Source organism: Sorghum bicolor, chromosome 3 (genome assembly GCF_000003195.3).
Source record: "Sorghum bicolor cultivar BTx623 chromosome 3, Sorghum_bicolor_NCBIv3, whole genome shotgun sequence".
Taxonomy (NCBI): Eukaryota; Viridiplantae; Streptophyta; class Magnoliopsida; order Poales; family Poaceae; genus Sorghum; species Sorghum bicolor.
Genome location: NC_012872.2, coordinates 52,365,255 through 52,384,056, shown reverse-complemented (window position 1 = coordinate 52,384,056; position 18,802 = coordinate 52,365,255). Strand labels below are relative to the sequence as shown.

Genomic DNA, 18,802 nt, shown 5'->3' with positions numbered 1-18,802 from the left:
TACATCCCACTCATATTCCCTTAAGTTTGTCATGTCCAAAATTTCCATTTGAGATGTGACAAGAACATACTAAAAAATATAAATGATTTCAAAGTTTTTATAAGACTTTCCAACCTTTGGTTTGTTTGTTATCAGTTTTGTTGAATAATAATATCTTTGTCAGGACTTTCTAAACTAATTTCCTTAGGGGTGTTACATCCATGCTCATTGCATAACTAAGTATAAGTAAATCTAAATTATAAAATTTATTTAAGCTATGAATATGATTTTCTATATTTTTTATAGAAACTATAGTATTAAATGTATGTTTCAAATTCTAGTTTAAAAAAATGAGTTCGAGTTTGGATTATAAGTCTTTAATTTTTTAATTATATTTTTAAATAAAGTTTTGGAAAGGTTGTAAATTCTATAATTAATTTAAAACATATTTTATAAACATATTAAATTTGTTTGGAAATCGTATTTAAAAATTTGTCTTCATACTAGTTATTTCCTCAAAGCCTAGTTTTATTGGTTCCCAAAATAAAGTTCAGAAAGGATTGAAAAATAAAATATGACAAAAATGTTGTTCAAAACAAACTTTTGTGTTGAAAACTCTATATTATATTCGAGCAACACATTATTAAAATAGGTTATAAATGGTTTCAAATGAATTTGGCAAAGTTTTTTTTTGGGAAAATTTCAAAATCCCCAAAAACGTTTTCTTTCATTATCGCTCCTTTTGTTTTTTGTCCGCCCGGCCCACTCCTCTGGCTTCTCTTTCTCCGGTCTGCTCAGCCTCGGGCTAAAACTGGCCACCGCGTAGCCTAAGCTCATCCTCTGTTTCGGCCCCATCCAACCGCCAATCCGCCATGACCCAGCTGAAGCGGCGCCCGTGCAAATCCCCCCACCGGCTTTAGAAACTCCGGTAAGGACCCGCACCCGCCGAGGATGGATCCTTTTGGGACCCGTGGAGAGGGTGGCATTCTAATTTCCACAGCACAGTGACATTTGGCGTTGCCATTAGTCCATTATTAAACTCTTCTCATTAGGCTGCAGGAACCTCCTCTTTTCAGGAAGCATCACGGAAGAATCTCCGGGGCCGGCTGCTGCCTCCTTTGCAGCACCACGGAAGACCACCACCAACTCCAACTGCAAAGCGCGCGCGCCGGATCAGTCAATTCACCTGCATGATTCTCTCTCTTTCTTTCTCTCCTTTAAGCCATTCCACCTGAAAAAGAAAAAAAAAAAAAGGAGATCCTGCTGATTGCCGGACATGATGCCCAGTACTCTCACCGTCTCAAATTATGGCCTTGTTTAGTTCAATCCGAAATCTAAAATTTTTTCAAGATTACTCGTCACATCGAATCTTGCGGCACATGCATGAAGCATTAAATATAAACGAAAGCAAAAACTAATTACACAGTTTGTCTGTAAATCGCGAGACGAATCTTTTAATCCTAGCTAGTTCATAATTAGACAATATTTGTCAAATAAAAACGAAAGTGCTACAGTAGCGAAATCCGAATTTTTTTCGAAACTAAACAAGGCCTAGGCATTTCAAAAATTTTAAAAAGTCAAAGCATATTGATTAAAATTATAGAAAAAATATAAAAATTTTTGACATCAAATAGATATTATATAAAATATAATTAATAAAGAATATAATAATATTTAGTTAATATCATAAATATTATTATCTTATCATATAAATTTAGTTGAATTTAAAATATTTTGACTCTCCAAAATTTTTAAAATGTCTTATAATTTGGGATGGGGGAGTACAAAGCAGAAATAACTTCATAAACTAGGAGAATGTTCTAGTATGACTTGTACAGTGCAAGAAATGACCGCAATTCTAAAGAAGTTAGGCCTTGTTTAGTTCTAAAAAAATTTGTAAATTTTTTTATATTCCTCGTTATATCGAATTTTTAGACGCATGCATAGAGCATTAAATATAAACGAAAAATAAAAACTAATTATACAGTTCACCTATAATTTGCAAAACGAATCTTTTGAGCTTAGTTAATCCATGATTAGATAATATTTGTTAAATATAAACAAAAGTGTTTCTGTGTATATTTTGAAAAATAAAATAAAATTAAACAAGGCCTTAATTGCCAATTTGGCATTTTCCAAGCAGTTTTCCGTCGTCCGCGCAAGCTTGGCATTTGGCAGATTCTACTCCATACTCTTGTTTACTTTGCAAAATTTTTAGTTTTTACTACTATATTACTTTCGTTTTTATTTGACAAACATTGTTGAATCAAGGAATAACTAGGCTCAAAAGATTCATCTCACAAATTATAGGTAAACTGTACAATTAGTTTTTATTTTGATCTATATTTAATGCTCCATGCATGCGACCAAAGATTCAATGTGACGGAGAATCTTGAAAATTTTTACGAACTAAACAAGTCGTAAACAGCTGGCTTTGAGTAGTACAACATTAGAAAGAAAAAAAAAGTCACGGTTTGGATAAGGCCTTGTTACTCAAAATTTTTCAAGATTTCCGGTGACATCGAATCTTGCGGCACATACATAAAGCATTAAATATAGATGAAAATAAAAACTAATTTCACAGTTTACCTGTAAACCGCGAGATGAATCTTTTGAGTCTAGTTACTCCATGAAATAAAAACGGAAGTGCTACAGTAGTCCGAGCCAAAAATTTTTACGAACTAAAGAAGGCCTACTAAAGCTAGATGGGCGACAACGCTTCTCCAGCTAGGAGAAGAAGGGCCTTGTTTAGTCTAAAAAGTTTTACAAAATAGATACTTTAGTACTTTCGTTTGTATTTAATAAATATTGTTCAATCATATATTAACTAGGCTCAAAAGATTTATCTCACAAATTACAAGTAAACTGTGCAATTAGTTATTTCTTTTATCTATATTTAATGTTTCATGCATGTACCGCAAACATCGATTTCATGGAAAATGTAAAAAAATTTGCAAACTTTTTTGAACTAAACAGGCCAGGTTGCAAGTATCCTCTTGCCGTGCACTCTCAGTGCAATGCAATGTACAGTAATTGCCATTACGATTTAGCTTGCATCAAAGTGGCAGTTCTTGAACCTAAAAAAATTCCCCAAACCCTTGAGGTGGTGTTTGGAAAATATTTGCATGCCATTTATTTCATTGTGGAGGAAGGGGATGGATCAGGAGCACATTCTAGTGCAGACAGGGATAAAGATCCAATGGATGAAGATGATGATCTTCTAAGTGAAGAAGAGAAGGAAATTGGCAAAAACTCTACAGCAACTCTTGGTGGAAATTCCTCTGCTCCCACACGTGAGCATAAATCTTCTCAAGGTGGGTTTAATCAGCAGTCTAACAGTAACAAGCAAGTTACAGAAAAAAGTGACATGAACATATCCACTACTTTAGATAGGCATTTGGAGCCTACGGTTGGTTTAGATACTGAGCATCTTGCATCTAGCCCTTCTATTCTTCTAAATGGGTTGATTGTAGATGTACCCGAGCAGTCCAAGTACATGGACAATCAGGTTGCAATCCAATGTGCTGATTTACCATCAGAGGCATGGTACAGGAAGCAAGCAGAGTGTATTTTGGATAATGCAGTTGATATTGTGCTAGATGAAATAGCTTCACAGGTGATGCAAGAGGATGATGCAGAGGTAAATACAAGACTTCCAGCAACCCCTTCCAAGAGAGTGTCGCCACAAACTCCGATTAGACGGAGCAAAAGGAGGGAAGCCACGGTTGATGAAGACTCGTTGGAGAGAGCCGAACACCTTGTGGCTATGAAGAACTTGGAGATTCCAGCAAATGGTAAGAATTTTAATAATTCAATTTTATCCATTTCAGATAAAGTCATTTTTCTGAAATTAAGAGTGGTGAGCTTCATAATGCAAACCAGATAGAGAGAAATGCACAGGATAATTGCTTAGATAGTTCTGATGAGACAGAAGACAATGAGATAGAATATATTACGCTTGGCCACTTATGTAGTGGCATAATCGATGAACCTGCTGATGATGATGCCAATCATATTGGAGGTGAATGGCATACAGTGTCCAAAAAGAAAAATTCCTCACAAAAAAAGAAAGTACAGGTTCGTCGTGTCACCAATCTTAAAAAACGAAGTTCAAAATGAAAGGTCTGTTTTGGAATAGCAGAGGTCTTAGGGACTTGGCTAAATATAAATTTCTCTTTGATACTTCATGTGACCACAAGCTTGATTTCATAGCAATTTTAGAAACTCGCAGAGATGATTTTACTACTTTTGACTTGAACCACTTTTGCGGTGGTAGACTTTTTTTGGCATTGGACTTCACCTAGAGGACAATCTGGTGGAATTTTGCTTCAGATTAATCTTCAAGTTCTTGATATTGGTGATATAATCCTAGGAGATTTTCACATTAAATTCAATGTTCGAAACAAAGAAGATGGCTTTCAATGGGTTCTCATTGCTGCTTATGGAGCAGCACAAGACGAGTTAAAAGAAGTTTTCCTAACTGAGATGGTTCAAATTTGTAGTAGCGAAGACAAACCAACCCTCTTAGGTGGAGACTTTAATATTATCAGGACACCGTCTGAAAAAAATAATGATAGATACAATGATAGATGGCCCTTTCTTTTTAATGCTTGCATCGACAGTCTTAACTTGAGAGAATTAGATCTCTCTGGCCGACAGTTTACATGGGCTAACTCTCTTGATACGCCGACATTTGAAAGGCTAGACCGAGTTTTAGTAAGCACAGACTGGGAACAAGAATTCCCTTTAGCGGTGGTGCAAGCTTTAACTAGAGATATTTCAGATCACACACCGTTACTTTTGGATTGCGGAACTTCTACTACTCAAGGCAACAACGTCCTTTTCAATTTGAATTATGTTGGCTACTTACGAATGGTTTCTTTGAACAGGTAAGAGATGTGTGGAATAATGAAAATAGGGGTACAAATTCTTTACAAAGATGGCAATTCAAGATTAGGCGGACACGCCAATATCTAAGAGGGTGGGGAAGACATGTTAGAGGAAAAAATAAGCAAGAAAAAAAGGATATTAAATCCATGATTGACACTTTAGATAAGAAGGCAGAGTACTCTGATCTATCTCCAAACGAGTTAGATATGCTTCGTTGCCTAAGAGATAGAATCTCTCATTTGTTGAGAGAAGAAGAGATAGCTTGGTTTCAAAGGTCAAAAACTAAAGGTCTACTAGAAGGTGATAACAACACAAAATATTTCCATCTCGTTGCTAATGGTAAGTATAGAAAGAGTAGAATTTTTCAGTTGGAGGGAAACAATAATATTATAAAAGATGAGACAGAGCTAAAAGAGCACATAACCTCCTACTACCAAAATTTGTTTGGCCCTCCCGAGGAAAATAATTTTACTATGTTGGAGAGTAGAATTGAGGACATTCCTCAGGTATCAGATTTTGAGAATGATATCCTCAATGCCGAGTTTGCTGAAGCAGAGGTAAAAGCGGCTATCTTTCAAATGAAACACAATAAGGCTCCGGGGCCGGATGGTTTTCCCGCTGAATTCTATCAAGTTTTTTGGGAAGTCATAAAGGCTGATTTGATGGCCATGTTCCATGACTTTCATAAAGAAGATCTGCCACTTTTTTCTCTCAACTTTGGAATTATAACACTGTTACCGAAATGCCAAGAGGCAATTAGGATTCAACAGTATAGACCTATTTGCCTTTTAAATGTGAGCTTCAAGATTTTCACAAAGGTAGCAACAAATAGAATAAATTTTGTGGCTAAGAAGGTAATACAACCCTCACAAACAGCTTTCCTTCCGGGTCGATATATTTTAGAGGGAGTGACAATTTTACATGAAACAATTCATGAATTGCATAGGAAAAAACTAAATGGGGTAATTTTTAAAATTGATTTTGAGAAAGCGTATGACAAGTGAAATGGACTTTCCTCCAGCAAACACTAAGAATGAAAGGATTCGCGCCTTTGTGGCGCCGATGGGTCCAACAATTTGTTTCTGGAGGCAGTGTTGCTGTGAAAGTAAATAATAATGTCGGGCGTTATTTTCAAACCAAAAAAGGCCTACGGCAAGGTGATCCACTTTCACCTATTCTTTTTAATCTAGTTGCGGATATGTTAGCCATATTCATTACTAGGGCCAAAGAGGATGGCCAAATTCAAGGCCTCATTCCGCATTTGGTGGATGGTGGCCTCTCAGTTTTGCAATATGCCGATGACACTATTGAAGGGTCGAGATGGCGGACTAGAGGGGGGGTGAATAGTCCTTTCTAAAACTTATCGCACCGGCTAACCGAAACAAAAGCGAAACTAAAACTATCGGTCTAGCCAAGACTACACCCCTCTATCTAAGTTCTCTAGCACCTTGTAAAAGATCCTAAACAAGCAAACAAGGTGCTACGTAAGCAAGAGCTCACCTAAACAATTCTAGGAGCAAGGTCACACAAACCTATGCAACTAGTACTTTGCAAACCGGGAGAGCTCCTACACAAACTAGTGAGGCAAAGCGCACAACGCCTAAGCTCACTAGCAAGCTCAATAACAAGGCAACTAATGCCAAATTAAAGAGCACAACTTACTTAGCTACACAAGCTAAGCAAAGTGACTAACAAGGTTACACAAACCAAAAAAGTCACGCAAGGGAACTACTTCTAGCTACACAAGCAAGAAGGTAACTAGCAAGCTACACACGCTAACTAATTACAAGAGCAACTACACAAGCACAAATATATGAATGTAAGAACAAGCTTGTGTTAGGGACTTGCAAACCAGCGGGAAGAACAATGTTGACACGATGATTTTCTCCCGAGGTTCACTTGGTTGCCACCAAGCTACGTCCCCGTTGTGTCGACCAACACTTGGTGGTTCGGCGGCTAAGAGGTGTTACACGAACCTCGTCCCCACTAGGACACCGCAAGAACCTACCCACAAGTGAGGTAGCTCAACGACACGCACGATCCAATAGAGTTGCTCTTCGCGATCCCCGCGGGGTGAGCACCGTACCCCTCACAATCTCTTCTCCGGAGCACCGCACAATCTCCTTGCGTGCTTCGACGGAGTCACAAGCCACCAAGCCGTCTAGGAGGTGGCAACCTCCAAGAGTAACAAGCACCACCTGCTTGCAACACGAACACCTAGTGCCACTCGATGCAATCTCTCAATGCAATGCACTAGAATCGCTCACTCACACAATCGGATGATCACTATCAAGTATATGTGAGTTAGAGGCTTTACTAGCACTCCCTAAGCATGGACACTAAGTCCCAAGGGTGCTCAGCACCGGCCAAGGCCGGCCACCACTTCTATTTATAGCCCCAAGGGCTAAACTAGCCGTTGCCCCTTCACTGGGCAAAACACGTGGGCACCGGACGCTCTCAAGGAGCCACCGGACGCTCAACACCCAGCGTCCGGTGCTCAGCTGACCGCCACGTGTCACTAGCCGTTTGAACTCGACCGTTGCCGCCAACGGCTACTGCGCACGCGCGCCTGCACAGCACCACCGGACGCTCTGAAAGTCCACACCGGACGGTCCGGTGCTCACCGGACTCGTGCGCAGAGAGGGTTGCCAAACCGCCCGCACACCGGACGCTGAGCACCGGACTCTCTCCGGTGCGTCCAGTGCACACCTGCGCCACAGACACCACACCGGACGCTCTGGACCAGCGTCCGGTGCCTCTGCACTTAGCGTCCGGTCACTCCCGCGACTTCTCCAAATTTCCCACCGGCGCAATAGAAAATATGCTCTTAATTTTCTCAAAAGCGCCGAATCCCGCCTCGCAAGCTCGGCGGGAGGGAGAGAGAAACCCACACCTCTCTCAACCCTAGGAACTCCACCTCCTTTGCAAATGTGCCAACACCACCAAGTGTACACCACCAAGTGCAAGTGTGTTAGCATTTTCACAAACATTTTCCCAAAGGAGTTAGCCTCTCAAATTTGCCACGCCACTCGATCCTAACACGTATGCAAAGTTAGATCGCTCAAGTGGCACTAGATGACCGATATGCAAACAAGTTTGCCCCTCTTGATAGTACGGCCATCTATCCTAAATCCGGTCATAAACTTCTCTACACACCTATGACCGGTGAAATGGAAATGCCCTAGGTTATACCTTTGCCTTGCGCTTTCCATTCCATCTCCTCCAATGTTGATGCAACACATGCACCAACCAATCACCAAATGATATGATCCACTTCATATCATCACGTGACCGTATTGGTTCATCAATCTTGACCTCACTTGCTCTTCACCGTTGCCTCGGTCCATCGGCGCCAAGTCTTGCTCAAGCTTCACCGTCACACGTGGTCCCTCGCTTCAAAGCCTCCGACTTGCCCTTCACTCTTGCAACCGGTCCATCAAGCCAAGCCTCATCTTGATCTTCTCCACCTTGGTCACATGACTCCATGTCATGTCTCATATGCAATGAGCTCCTCCATCATCATATAATCACCTGTGGACTAATCTCCTGTGTATCTCACATAAACACTATTAGTCCACCTAAGTTGTCACTCAATTACCAAAACCAAACAATGACCTTTCAACTATACTTTTCATGGAGCATGATTTAGAACAAGCAAAGAACATGAAAACTATTTTATGTGCCTTCGAGCAACTGTTTGGTTTGAAAATTAACTTCCACAAAAGTGAACTTTTTTGCTATGGGGAGGCAAAGGAGCACATGGAGCAATATTCACAAATCTTTGGATGTGGAATGGGTAATCTTCCTTTCAGATATTTGGGTATACCAATGAATCACAAAAGGCTCACTAATAAAGACTGGAAGATGGTTGAAGATCGCTTTCAAAAAAAGTTGAGTAATTGGAAGGGTAAACTTTTATCTTATGGTGGTAGGTTAGTTTTGATAAACTCAGTGCTGAGTAGCTTGGCTATGTTTATGATGTCTTTTTTTGAAGTACCCAAAGGCATTCTTAAGAAACTAGACTTCTACAGATCAGCTTTTTTCTGGCAAGGTGACAACCATAAGAAAAAGTATAGATTATCGAAATGGGAAATTCTTTGTTTACCAAAGGATCAAGGAGGTCTTGGTATCATGAATCTTGAAATTCAGAATGCTTGCTTACTTAGCAAATGGTTATACAAACTAGTTAATGAAGATGGCATCTGACAGGATCTTCTTAGGAATAAATATTTGAAAAATAAAACCATTGGTGAAGTTTATTGGAAACCAGGGGATTCACACTTCTGGTCAGGCCTTTTGAAGGTAAAAGACCGCTTCCTTGATCTCTCTATTTTTAACATTCACAATGGTAATCAAACCAGGTTTTGGGAAGACAAGTGGCTTGGAAACTTCATTCTCAAAGAGCAATATCCATCTTTATACAATATTACATGGAAAAGACATATATCAGTAGCCAATGTTTTTGCTTCCACACCCCTTAACATTTCTTTTAGAAGGTCTCTATTAGGAGAAAAGCTTCTTAAATGGAATGAATTAGTGGCTAAAATTGCATTTGTGCAGTTGGATGATCAACAAGATTCCATTAAGTGGAGTCTTACAAGACAAGGCTCTTTCACAGTACAATCAATGTATAAACACTTAATTAATCAAGTTGCGATGCCTTTAAATAAGTTGTTATGGAAGTTAAAATTACCACTTAAAATCAAGATATTTATTTGGTTCTTGATAAAAGGGGTAATTTTGACCAAAGATAATTTAAAAAAGAGAAAATGGAAAGGAGACGATAGATGTTGTTTTTGTGACAATAAGGAAACTATCCAACACTTGTTCTTTGATTGTCATGTGGCTAGATTTGTTTGGAGAGTCTGCCAAGTGGCTTTTAATCTCGAACCACCAAAAGATGTAATCGACTTATTTAGGTTGTGGGATGCACAAACAGACTAACACTTGCGCTATCTGATTTGTATGGGGTCAAGTGCAATCTTGTGGTCTATTTGGCTATTTAGAAATGAAGGGATTTTTGATAAAAAAAAACAACTATACTCTTATTTGCAGGTTGTTTTCAGGGCAACGTATTGGACCCGTTTTTGGATCGCACTGCAAAAGAAAAACGACAAACCTCTTCTAAAGTGGGCATGTCGCATGATGGAGACTGTGGCTATGGAAATTTTTGCCAAACATGGATGGTCGTCGCTGGAAAGGCTTAGCGCTTAGCGTTCAATCATTTTTACCTTTGTTGCTTTTGTTTTTTGAGAGGTTGTTTTTCTAATAAAAATTGGTTGTGTGCAAAACTCTTGCAGAGACCGGAATAAAAATTCCTTTTTCTTTTTTTTTATTGCCAAATTGAGTTTGCCTTGGCAGGTCACCAGGGTGAGAGAGAGAGAGAATTGCAGCCCTTCGATCTTCGAAAGGATAAAGATGCATTGTGCTGAGCACGGAGTGTTGGGCACACTACGTTAGGAGTACTCCTTCGTGGCAAAGCTGGTGTATCCTGTTATGGATACTGGCTGGATGGACCTCGTTAAGCAACGTGTTTTTCCATCTGCAGGCATGAGCTGGCTGGACTTGCGAGACCACGGACTTGCGATCATGCCATCCGCGTCCGGGGGCGGCGCCAACAAATGGCCGTCCCTTGACAGCCGGCGCCTGCCAATATGCACAAATGGCAGGCAGCTGCAGCTACGGAGCAGAGCAGGAGCAGCATTCGGCCTGGGGCCGTCCCACGAGAATTCTCCCACGAAGGGCGGCACAAACATCCAAGGGCTGTGGTGCCCATCGGTCAGCAAGGGTGGAAAATCGGTGGTGAGAGCATATGCGCGCCTCCATGCTATGGGACCTAGGACTTGTTTAGTTCTGAAAAGTGAAAAGTTTTCGGTACTATAACATTTTTGTTTGTTTGTGATAAATATTATCTAATCATGGACTAACTAGGATTAAAAGATTTGTCTCGTGATTTACAGCTAAACTGTGTAATTAGTTTTTGTTTTCGTCTATATTTAATGTTTCATGCATGTGCCATAAGATTTGATATTACAGGGAATCTTGAAAACTTTTTAGTTATCAGGTAAACTAAACAAGGCCCTGATCGATGGCTGTTCAGATGTGCAGAATTGACCAGCGGATTCATGATCGAGTTCCTGACACCGGCGACTTGTGAGATGAGCTATGGGCCCAGGTGGCGCCTCACATGTTGACTTGGAGTACTGTAGAACTGTACCCCAGGCCCCAGCAGAACACACACATTGTTGTATTTGTGTTCGAGCGTCTTTTGATAGAAACTGCAAGCCCTATTTTATGGTCATCGATCAAGCAAGGTCGAAACCAGTTGCTCTCGAGGCCTTCTTCAGTTCTGGGCCAAAAGTTTTTGGACTAATTACGGATAAATTGTATAATTATTTATTTTTATTTATATTTAATAATCTATGTAAATGTCGTAAGACTTAATCTGATAGAAAATTTTGAAAAATTTGCCTAAGGTCCTGTTTAGATTAGAGATGAAAAATTTTTGGGTGTCACATCGGATATGTCGGAAGGATGTCGAGAGAGTTTTTTAGAAAAATAAAAAAACAAATTACATATCTCGTCTGGAAACTGCAAGACAAATCTATTAAGCATAATTAATCTGTCATGTGGGTTAGCACCTAAAGCTAATCATGGACTAACTAGGCTTAAAAGATTCGTTTCGCGATTTTCAATCAAACTGTGTAATTAGTTTATTCTTTTATCTATATTTAATGTTCCATGCATGTGTTTAAAGATTTGATGGGATGGATGAAAAATTTTTGGGTGGGGAACTAAACACGGCCTAAGGCCTGGTTCAGTTCAAAAAAATTTCAAGATTCTCCTTCATATCGAATCTTGTGGTATATGCATAGAGCATTAAATATTGATAAAGAACTAACAAATTGCATAGTTTACCTGTAATTTTGCGAGACAAAATTTTTAAACCTAATTAGTCCATGGTTGGACAATAATTACCAAATACAAATAAAACTGTTACAACAGTCAAAACTAAAAAAAAATCACCAAGTAAACAAGGCCTAAGAGCAAGGCTAGTAATACAACCCACCTGTTGGCTATAAGGTTTTTTGCAGCCTTCTTCCTGCCCACACATATATTTGTTAGATATTCACTGTTAATACATGACCCACTGATCTATCTCATAAAGTTTCTTGGTTCATGTGTCTGAGCTGGCCGTAAGATTTGAGCCTGCTACTTCTCTCTCTACCCTCTCTTCTCTACTTCAGCATTTAGCCAGTTTACATCTTACTATACTTGCTCTAAGGGCAATCCAGTGCTAGAAATATACGTAGTTTCTATACTTATTAGTTTCTATAGGCACTATATATAAAAACTAGTCTAAAGAAACTATACTCTCAATGGATAGTTTCTATACAATAACTTTTTATCCAATCACATCCATTCTTTTTTTTTCTCAACCAATCATATCACTGCATGTCTTGGATCTCGTATAGACATGGTTTCTAACATAGACCTGGTTTCTATGATTTTTTATCTCTCTTTAATAACTACCTTACCACATCAGCAAAATGATTAGGTGATACTACAATTAATTTCTATATAAACTATGACGATTTCTGCATTGAGAGTGTCCAAAGATGTAGCCTAGTAGCAGACCACTCATGCTTTGTTTAGTTGTATTTTTTTTGAAAAATGGACACGGTAACATTTTCTTTTGTATTTGATAAATATTGTTTAATTATGGACTAACTAGGCTTAAAAGAATCGTCTCACAAATTATAGACAAATTATATCATTAATTATTTTTTATCTATATTTAATATTTCATGCATGTGCTGTAAGATTTGATGTGATTGAGAATCTTAAAAAAAATTCGTAAAATTTTTACAAGTAAAACTTGTAGGCCCGAATGCTCTTCAAGTGGCTTGTCACAGAGACATATCCATTGACAGGATCTAGGCCTTGTTTAAATTTTAAATATTTTTTAGATTTTGTTATTATAGTACTTTCATTTGTTTGTGGTCAATCATAAACTAACTAGAGTCAAAAAAAAATTCGTCTCACGATTTACAGACAAACTATGTAATTAATTTTTAATTTTATCTATATTTAGTGCTTCATGTATGTACCGTAAGATTTGATGTGATGAGAAATTTTTAAAAAAATAGTTTTTGGGTGAACTATAAACAAGGCCTTCGTTTTCCACTTTTCCGTTTCTTTTTCACCGCGTTCAGCATCATCGAGTAGCTTCAAGGAGACAAGGACCGTACAGAATGTGGAAAGGCACTGGTCAGGTTAGGCTAGTACGGAACATTAATGCGCAATTAAGGCTGATTTCAGTGATGTTTAAGGCTCGTTTAGTTCCAAAAAATTTTACAAATTTTTTCAAATTTTCCGTCACATCAAATCTTATAGTACATAGATAAAATATTAAATATAAATAAAAGAAATAACTAATTACACAATTTACTTGTAATTTGCGAGACAAATCTTTTGAGTCTAATTAGTTTATGATTGGACAATCTTTGTCAAATACAAATGAAAATATTACGGTGTTCATTTTGCAAAATTTTTTGGAACTTAAGTTACGAAAACTTTTTGGTTTTCGGAAACTGTAGCGCTTTCGTTTTTATTTGACAAACATTGTTCGATCATGGAGTAACTAGGCTTAAAAGATTCATCTCGTGATTTACAGGTAAACTGTGCAGCTAGTTTTTATTTTCATCTATATTTAGTGCCTCATATATGTGCCGCAAGATTCGATGTGACGGGGAATCTTGAAAAGTTTTTGGTTTTTGGGACGAACTAAACAAGGTCTTAATCATAGTTTCATAGATATTAGATATGTTGATGTGACACTATATTAATTAAGAAATAGATGATAAGAGTTTTATGAGAGTAAAAAAATTTTTATAAGAATTAAATTTTCCTACACTGTTTCTAAAATATAGATGTGTTAAAAACTAAATCATGAGCGATGATGTACATCGCATTGTATCAAAATATTCAAGTGTGGGTCTCTTTTAGGTTAGTCTTAGAGCATCTCCAAGAGCCTTTCTAAATCTCACTCTCTAAATTATCATTTAGAGAGCTATTTGCATAAAAATCGCTTTCTATATTTTTTTTTACTTCCAACAGTTTTGATAAATCTCATGCGCACTCTAGAGAGTCATTCTCGTCTTCTATATTTAGCTAGCGAAAAACCCAGAATAGACAATGGCTATATTTGGATGACCATTTAGAGAAGCTGTTGGAGGGTAGTTTTTCACCAAAATTGCTATTCCTAACATTTAGAAAGAATATACAAAATCTCTTGGAGATGCTCTTAATGAGGTTTCAATTGTGTTTTATGGACATTAAATATGTTGATGTGACACTGTATTAATGAGAGATGATAAGAGTTTTATAAAAGTAGATATAGTTTAATGGGAATGAAATTCTTGTACATAGTTTCTAAAATATGGATGTATTAGAAACTGGGTCATGAAACTCGGTACCGAGGATGACCTTAGTTTCAAAAATTTTTAGGTTCGACTACCGTAGCACTTTCATTTGTATTTGGCAATTATTATCCAACCATAGACTAAGAGGATCTCCAAAAGATTCTCATATTTTATTCGCCAAAATATGATATTTGCCAACTCTTAAATTAGTATAAGGAGAAAAAAAAGTCATGTCCAAGACTTTGCTATATTTCTATCCTAAAAAATTTTTCTCGATATTTTTTTCTATGACCTAGTATTATATTTTGTATCAGGAACCGTCAATTTGTTTCTATACGCATTTAAGCCCTTCCACCAAATCTGATAGAAAATTTTGAAGTTTTTCCTAATAGAAAAATTTGGTGGAAGGGCTCCTAGGAACCGTCAATTTTTTCCCTATAGATGCGCCCTCCTAGGCCGCGGGAGAAATTTTTGCGGGGTTGGGAAAGATAGAGAGGGAAGATGTCCAAACTATTGGACAAAGTTTTTTCTAACTTTGTCAAAAAAAATTAAGGATAGAAAAACTAGATGGCAAACCGTTGGAAATACTCTAACTAGACTTAAAAGATTCGTCTTACAAAACTTTATAAGTAATTATTTTTTTATCTATATTTAATATTTCACACCTATTTCAAAGATTTGATGTGTTTGAAAAAAAATTAGAACTAAAGGAGGTCTGCATGGTAGATTGGCCATCCACAATCTTGTTGCAAGATGAGGCGTACAATCAACCGCATCCGCACTGTACCCTGTCCTCAAGTCCTCAAGTCCAAAGAAGGCACAGCAATACTCCAGACAAGTTGCCCGATATCAACGCATCAACAATGCCCAACATGTAGAACAAAAAAAAGCTTTCCATCAACAACGGTTGGCCCATCGCGCTCGTGCTGAAATGGGGGTGCACGACACAGCATACACAATGGAAATCTATCATCTTTTCTCAACTTCTCTTCTCCAAATTACAGTACTAGATAACGAAAAACTGTAGGAGTATACTGCAACATAAGAAAACCATATCGCGTCACTTAAATTAATTACATGGTCCTGTGTGGGTCATTTGCCATCTAGATCAATCAAGTGATTCCTTCACCAGCTGCTAACAGCAGCAGCAGCAGTATAAATAATCCTACCAAAATCTTCTTCTATTGTAATTAAGCTACCGGCTAAAAGAATCCCTATTTCCGGCCCAAATTTGTACTACTGTACTCTAGAATAGCAAAGCAAAGAAAGAAGCCGATGGATCACACAACTTCAGAAGAATGTGGTTCCGCCGAAGCCCCGATGGAGCAGGTTGTGCGCGATGTTGTCTCTGGCGTGCTTGGCCGTCTCCGACCGCACGGGGTTCTCCGGCGTGGTCTCGTCGTCGACCAGCTCGCATCGGATGGCCGGGTCCACCTCCTCGCCCCGCAGCTCGCAGATGTTGTGGAGCACGCAGCAGGCTCCCAGCACCACGGGGAGGTCCTGCAGCTTCACCTCGGTGCGCTTCTGCAGGCACGCCCACCGTGCCTTGAGCCGCGCGAACGCCTCCACCGCCACTCGCCGGAGCTCCCCGACCTTCTCGTTGAACGCGTGCTGCGTCCACGTCAGGTTGGGGTGCGTGTACGGCACCAGCACCCAGTCCATGAGCGGGTAGCTGGCGCCACCCACCAGCCACGACTCGTGCATCATCCCGGCCGCCGCCCGCTGGTGGAGCATCGACTTCTCCAGCACCTGGTCGTCGGGCATGGATCCCGGCCAGCCGATGCACACGTCCGTGAAGGCTCCGTCGGGCCCCACCACGCCCTGCAGCGTGATGGAGTAGGACGTCTTCTGGTTCCGCTCCGTGTGCCGCCGGTTGAAGTAGGCCGCCACCGAGATCTTGGGCGCGATGATGGGGATGTGGGTGGTGTACATGGCGCCGATGACGCCTGGCACGCCCGAGCTTCGCTCGAAGCTCTCCTTGAACCGCGCCGCCGCGGGCTCGTCGGGCCACTGCAGGAAGCGCGGCATGAGCACGGACTTGATGGCGGCGCACACCTCCAGGACCAGCTTGTGGCAGGTGGAGATGCCGAGGCCGAAGCGCTTGGACACGAGGCGGAGCGGCTCCCCCGTGGCGAGGCGCCAGATGCAGACGGCGACGCGCTGGCGGACGGGGATGGCGGCGCGGAGCATGGTGTCCTCCTTGGCCACCGACGAGCCCAGCGCGTCGCAGATCATGTCGAACGTCTCCCTCCCCATCCGGAAGGCGCGCCGGAACTCCTCCTCCGGGTAGTCGGCGCTGCTGCACCGGTCCCACCACGCGCGGGACCGGTCCTTGACCCACAGCCGACGCTGGTGGTGGCCCTGCCCCGCGGCGCGCGTCGGCGAGGCCGACGCGGAGGACGCCGCCGCCGCCGCCGCAGCCGACTCCTCGGCGGCCACGACGGCCGCAGCGGCGGCCGAGGCGGCGAGCCTGGAGCGCTTGGACCTGGCGGAGGCCTCGGACTCGGCGGTGGCGTCGAAGCTGCTCTCCATCTTGGCGTAGTAGTCCATCATGGCCTGCGACCGGGTGTCGGCGTTGGACTCGAGAAGCGCCAGCTCGCGCCTGGACGCGTCCGCGCGGTCCGCGTGCTCCTCCGCCTCCAGCGCCGCCAGCGAGGTGAGCAGCTTGGCGATGGACCGCTTCTTGCCCTCCTTCTTGACCTCCGCCTCCACCTCTTCCCCAGCGGCGGCTCCGGATTCGTCTGCTGCCCCGCGCTGCCTCCGGCGCCGGCCGTTGGTCATCCCGGCGGCGGTGGGGTTGGGGTCGTCTAGGTCGAGGTCGAGGGCGAGGGCGAGCGGCGACGTCGCTGAGGCCGGGGCGGCGTCCTGGAGGAACGAGCAGTAGAAGGCGAAGTCGTCGTCGTCTGCTGCTGCTGCTGGTGGTGCTCCGCCCCCTGCGCTTGGAGGCCGGCCGTTGGATGGGGATCTCATATACACACACGTCTCCTACCTATCTTGCGGGCGGCCACTCCACACGCAACGCAACGCAACGCAACGCAAGCAGAGGCAGAGCTGAAGCTGAAGCTGAGGCGTCGGCCGGGCCGAGTCGATCGGTCTCCTCCCGTGCTGGTGGTGGCTGGTGGGTGCGCGTCAAAGGCAGGCAGGCAGGCAGGCAGCGGAGGAATGGGGAGCCGTGTGTGATTGGCGCGGCGAGGCAAAGGCGATACGGGAGACCGGTGTGAAAGGGGGGGGGGGGGGGGCGATATAAATACGCATCCCATTGTGGATGGTCTGATGTGATGAGGCAGCGCTAGGTGTGAACGCGGCTGGTGAGTTGCTTTTTGGACAAGGAAAGATTGGCTCTGGCTCTGGCTGGCGTCCACGGTCCATCTGATCTGACACCATGACCATGCCATGCGTGGCGTGGGGCTGCGTGCCGCGGGCGCGGGATTACGTACGCGGTTTCGAGCAGGGTGGGCGCGGCGCGGCGCGGTAGGGGGGGAAGGTGGCTGTGGGGTGGGTAGGGTAGGCTGGCGCGGCACGACACGACACCGCGTGGACCGGATGGATGGATACTCGGCGGTCAATGGGCATGGGGCATGTTCCGCATGCCGAGAGAAGAGCTGGCGTGGGCGTGGCCGGAATTCGGAAGGACTCGCGCGCCGTCACGGTGGCCATCGGTCTGCAAGTGGTGGGTGGCCCCCCCACCGGCCGAGGACGAGACGAGACGAGACGAAACGAGGGTGACGGGAACCGAGGCAACGCGGCGGTGGTCTCGCGTACTCCCTCCCCGCCGCACCGCACCTCGCCGACATGCCCTCCTGACCCGACCGCGACCGGAACCGGGATGGCATATGCGGTGTTTCAAGGCCCCGGGGAAGCGCCCAGCCTGCGGACCTGTGTGACGAATGCGGCATTTGGTAATCTCTTCGGCGCAGGGCGGCGGCGACGACGAATGGTGCGAGCCCGAGTCCGAACGGCAGCTCCAGTGAAATGAACGCACGGTTCTTGCCTCTTGGGTTGCTCGGTGAAAGCTCGCCTCGCCTCCGCTTGCCCTGTCTTGATGTTTGGTGGTAGTCTCCTTTTGCGCTGTCAGCTGCACAAGTCTCTCTCTCTCTCTCTCTCTCTCCCTCTCTCTCTCTCTCTCGTTCCCGTCTTCTTCCACGGTTCGCACTGTTGCAAACGAGACTTTTGACCTTCCATGACGCCCGCTAGTTGAAGTTCAGGCCTGTTTATAGTTTCCAAAATCTTTTTGCAAAATTCGTTATAACAATGCATTGCTTTTGAGACTTGGTAGCAATGCATTTTACCAAGGTTTTTCTAAATGCATTGTTTGGTAGCTAACAATGCATTGCTACCAAGGCTTTTCTAGGTACGTAACTTTTGTCATGCATTAAAATATACACAATGTCTGCATAGAATAAAAGCAATGCATTTAGAAAAGTCAAAAGTCGTTATAATTTTGAAACAGAGGGAGTAGTTCCTTATCACATTGTACCTATATATAGTGCCTTGAGAGTTAAAGCTAG

The 18,802-nt window shown here is 42.5% G+C and overlaps 1 protein-coding gene and 1 long non-coding RNA gene across 2 annotated transcripts; one reads left to right on the top strand and one right to left on the bottom strand.

The window, feature by feature from the left end:
• Positions 722-1,232, top strand: LOC110433424. The gene is made up of 2 exons (XR_002450850.1): positions 722-907; positions 1,032-1,232. It is a non-coding gene; the product is annotated as an uncharacterized LOC110433424 (long non-coding RNA).
• Positions 15,251-17,524, bottom strand: LOC8078215 (protein ALP1-like). Its single transcript, XM_002455796.2, has one exon. It carries the CDS (start codon positions 17,262-17,264, stop codon positions 15,585-15,587), a length of 1,680 nt encoding a protein of 559 aa, XP_002455841.1. The 5' UTR covers positions 17,265-17,524; the 3' UTR covers positions 15,251-15,584.

Coding starts and splice junctions, on each gene's coding strand:
- LOC8078215 (XM_002455796.2), bottom strand. CDS start 17,264: ATGAGATCCCCATCCAACGGCCGGCCTCCAAGCGCAGGGGGCGGAGCA.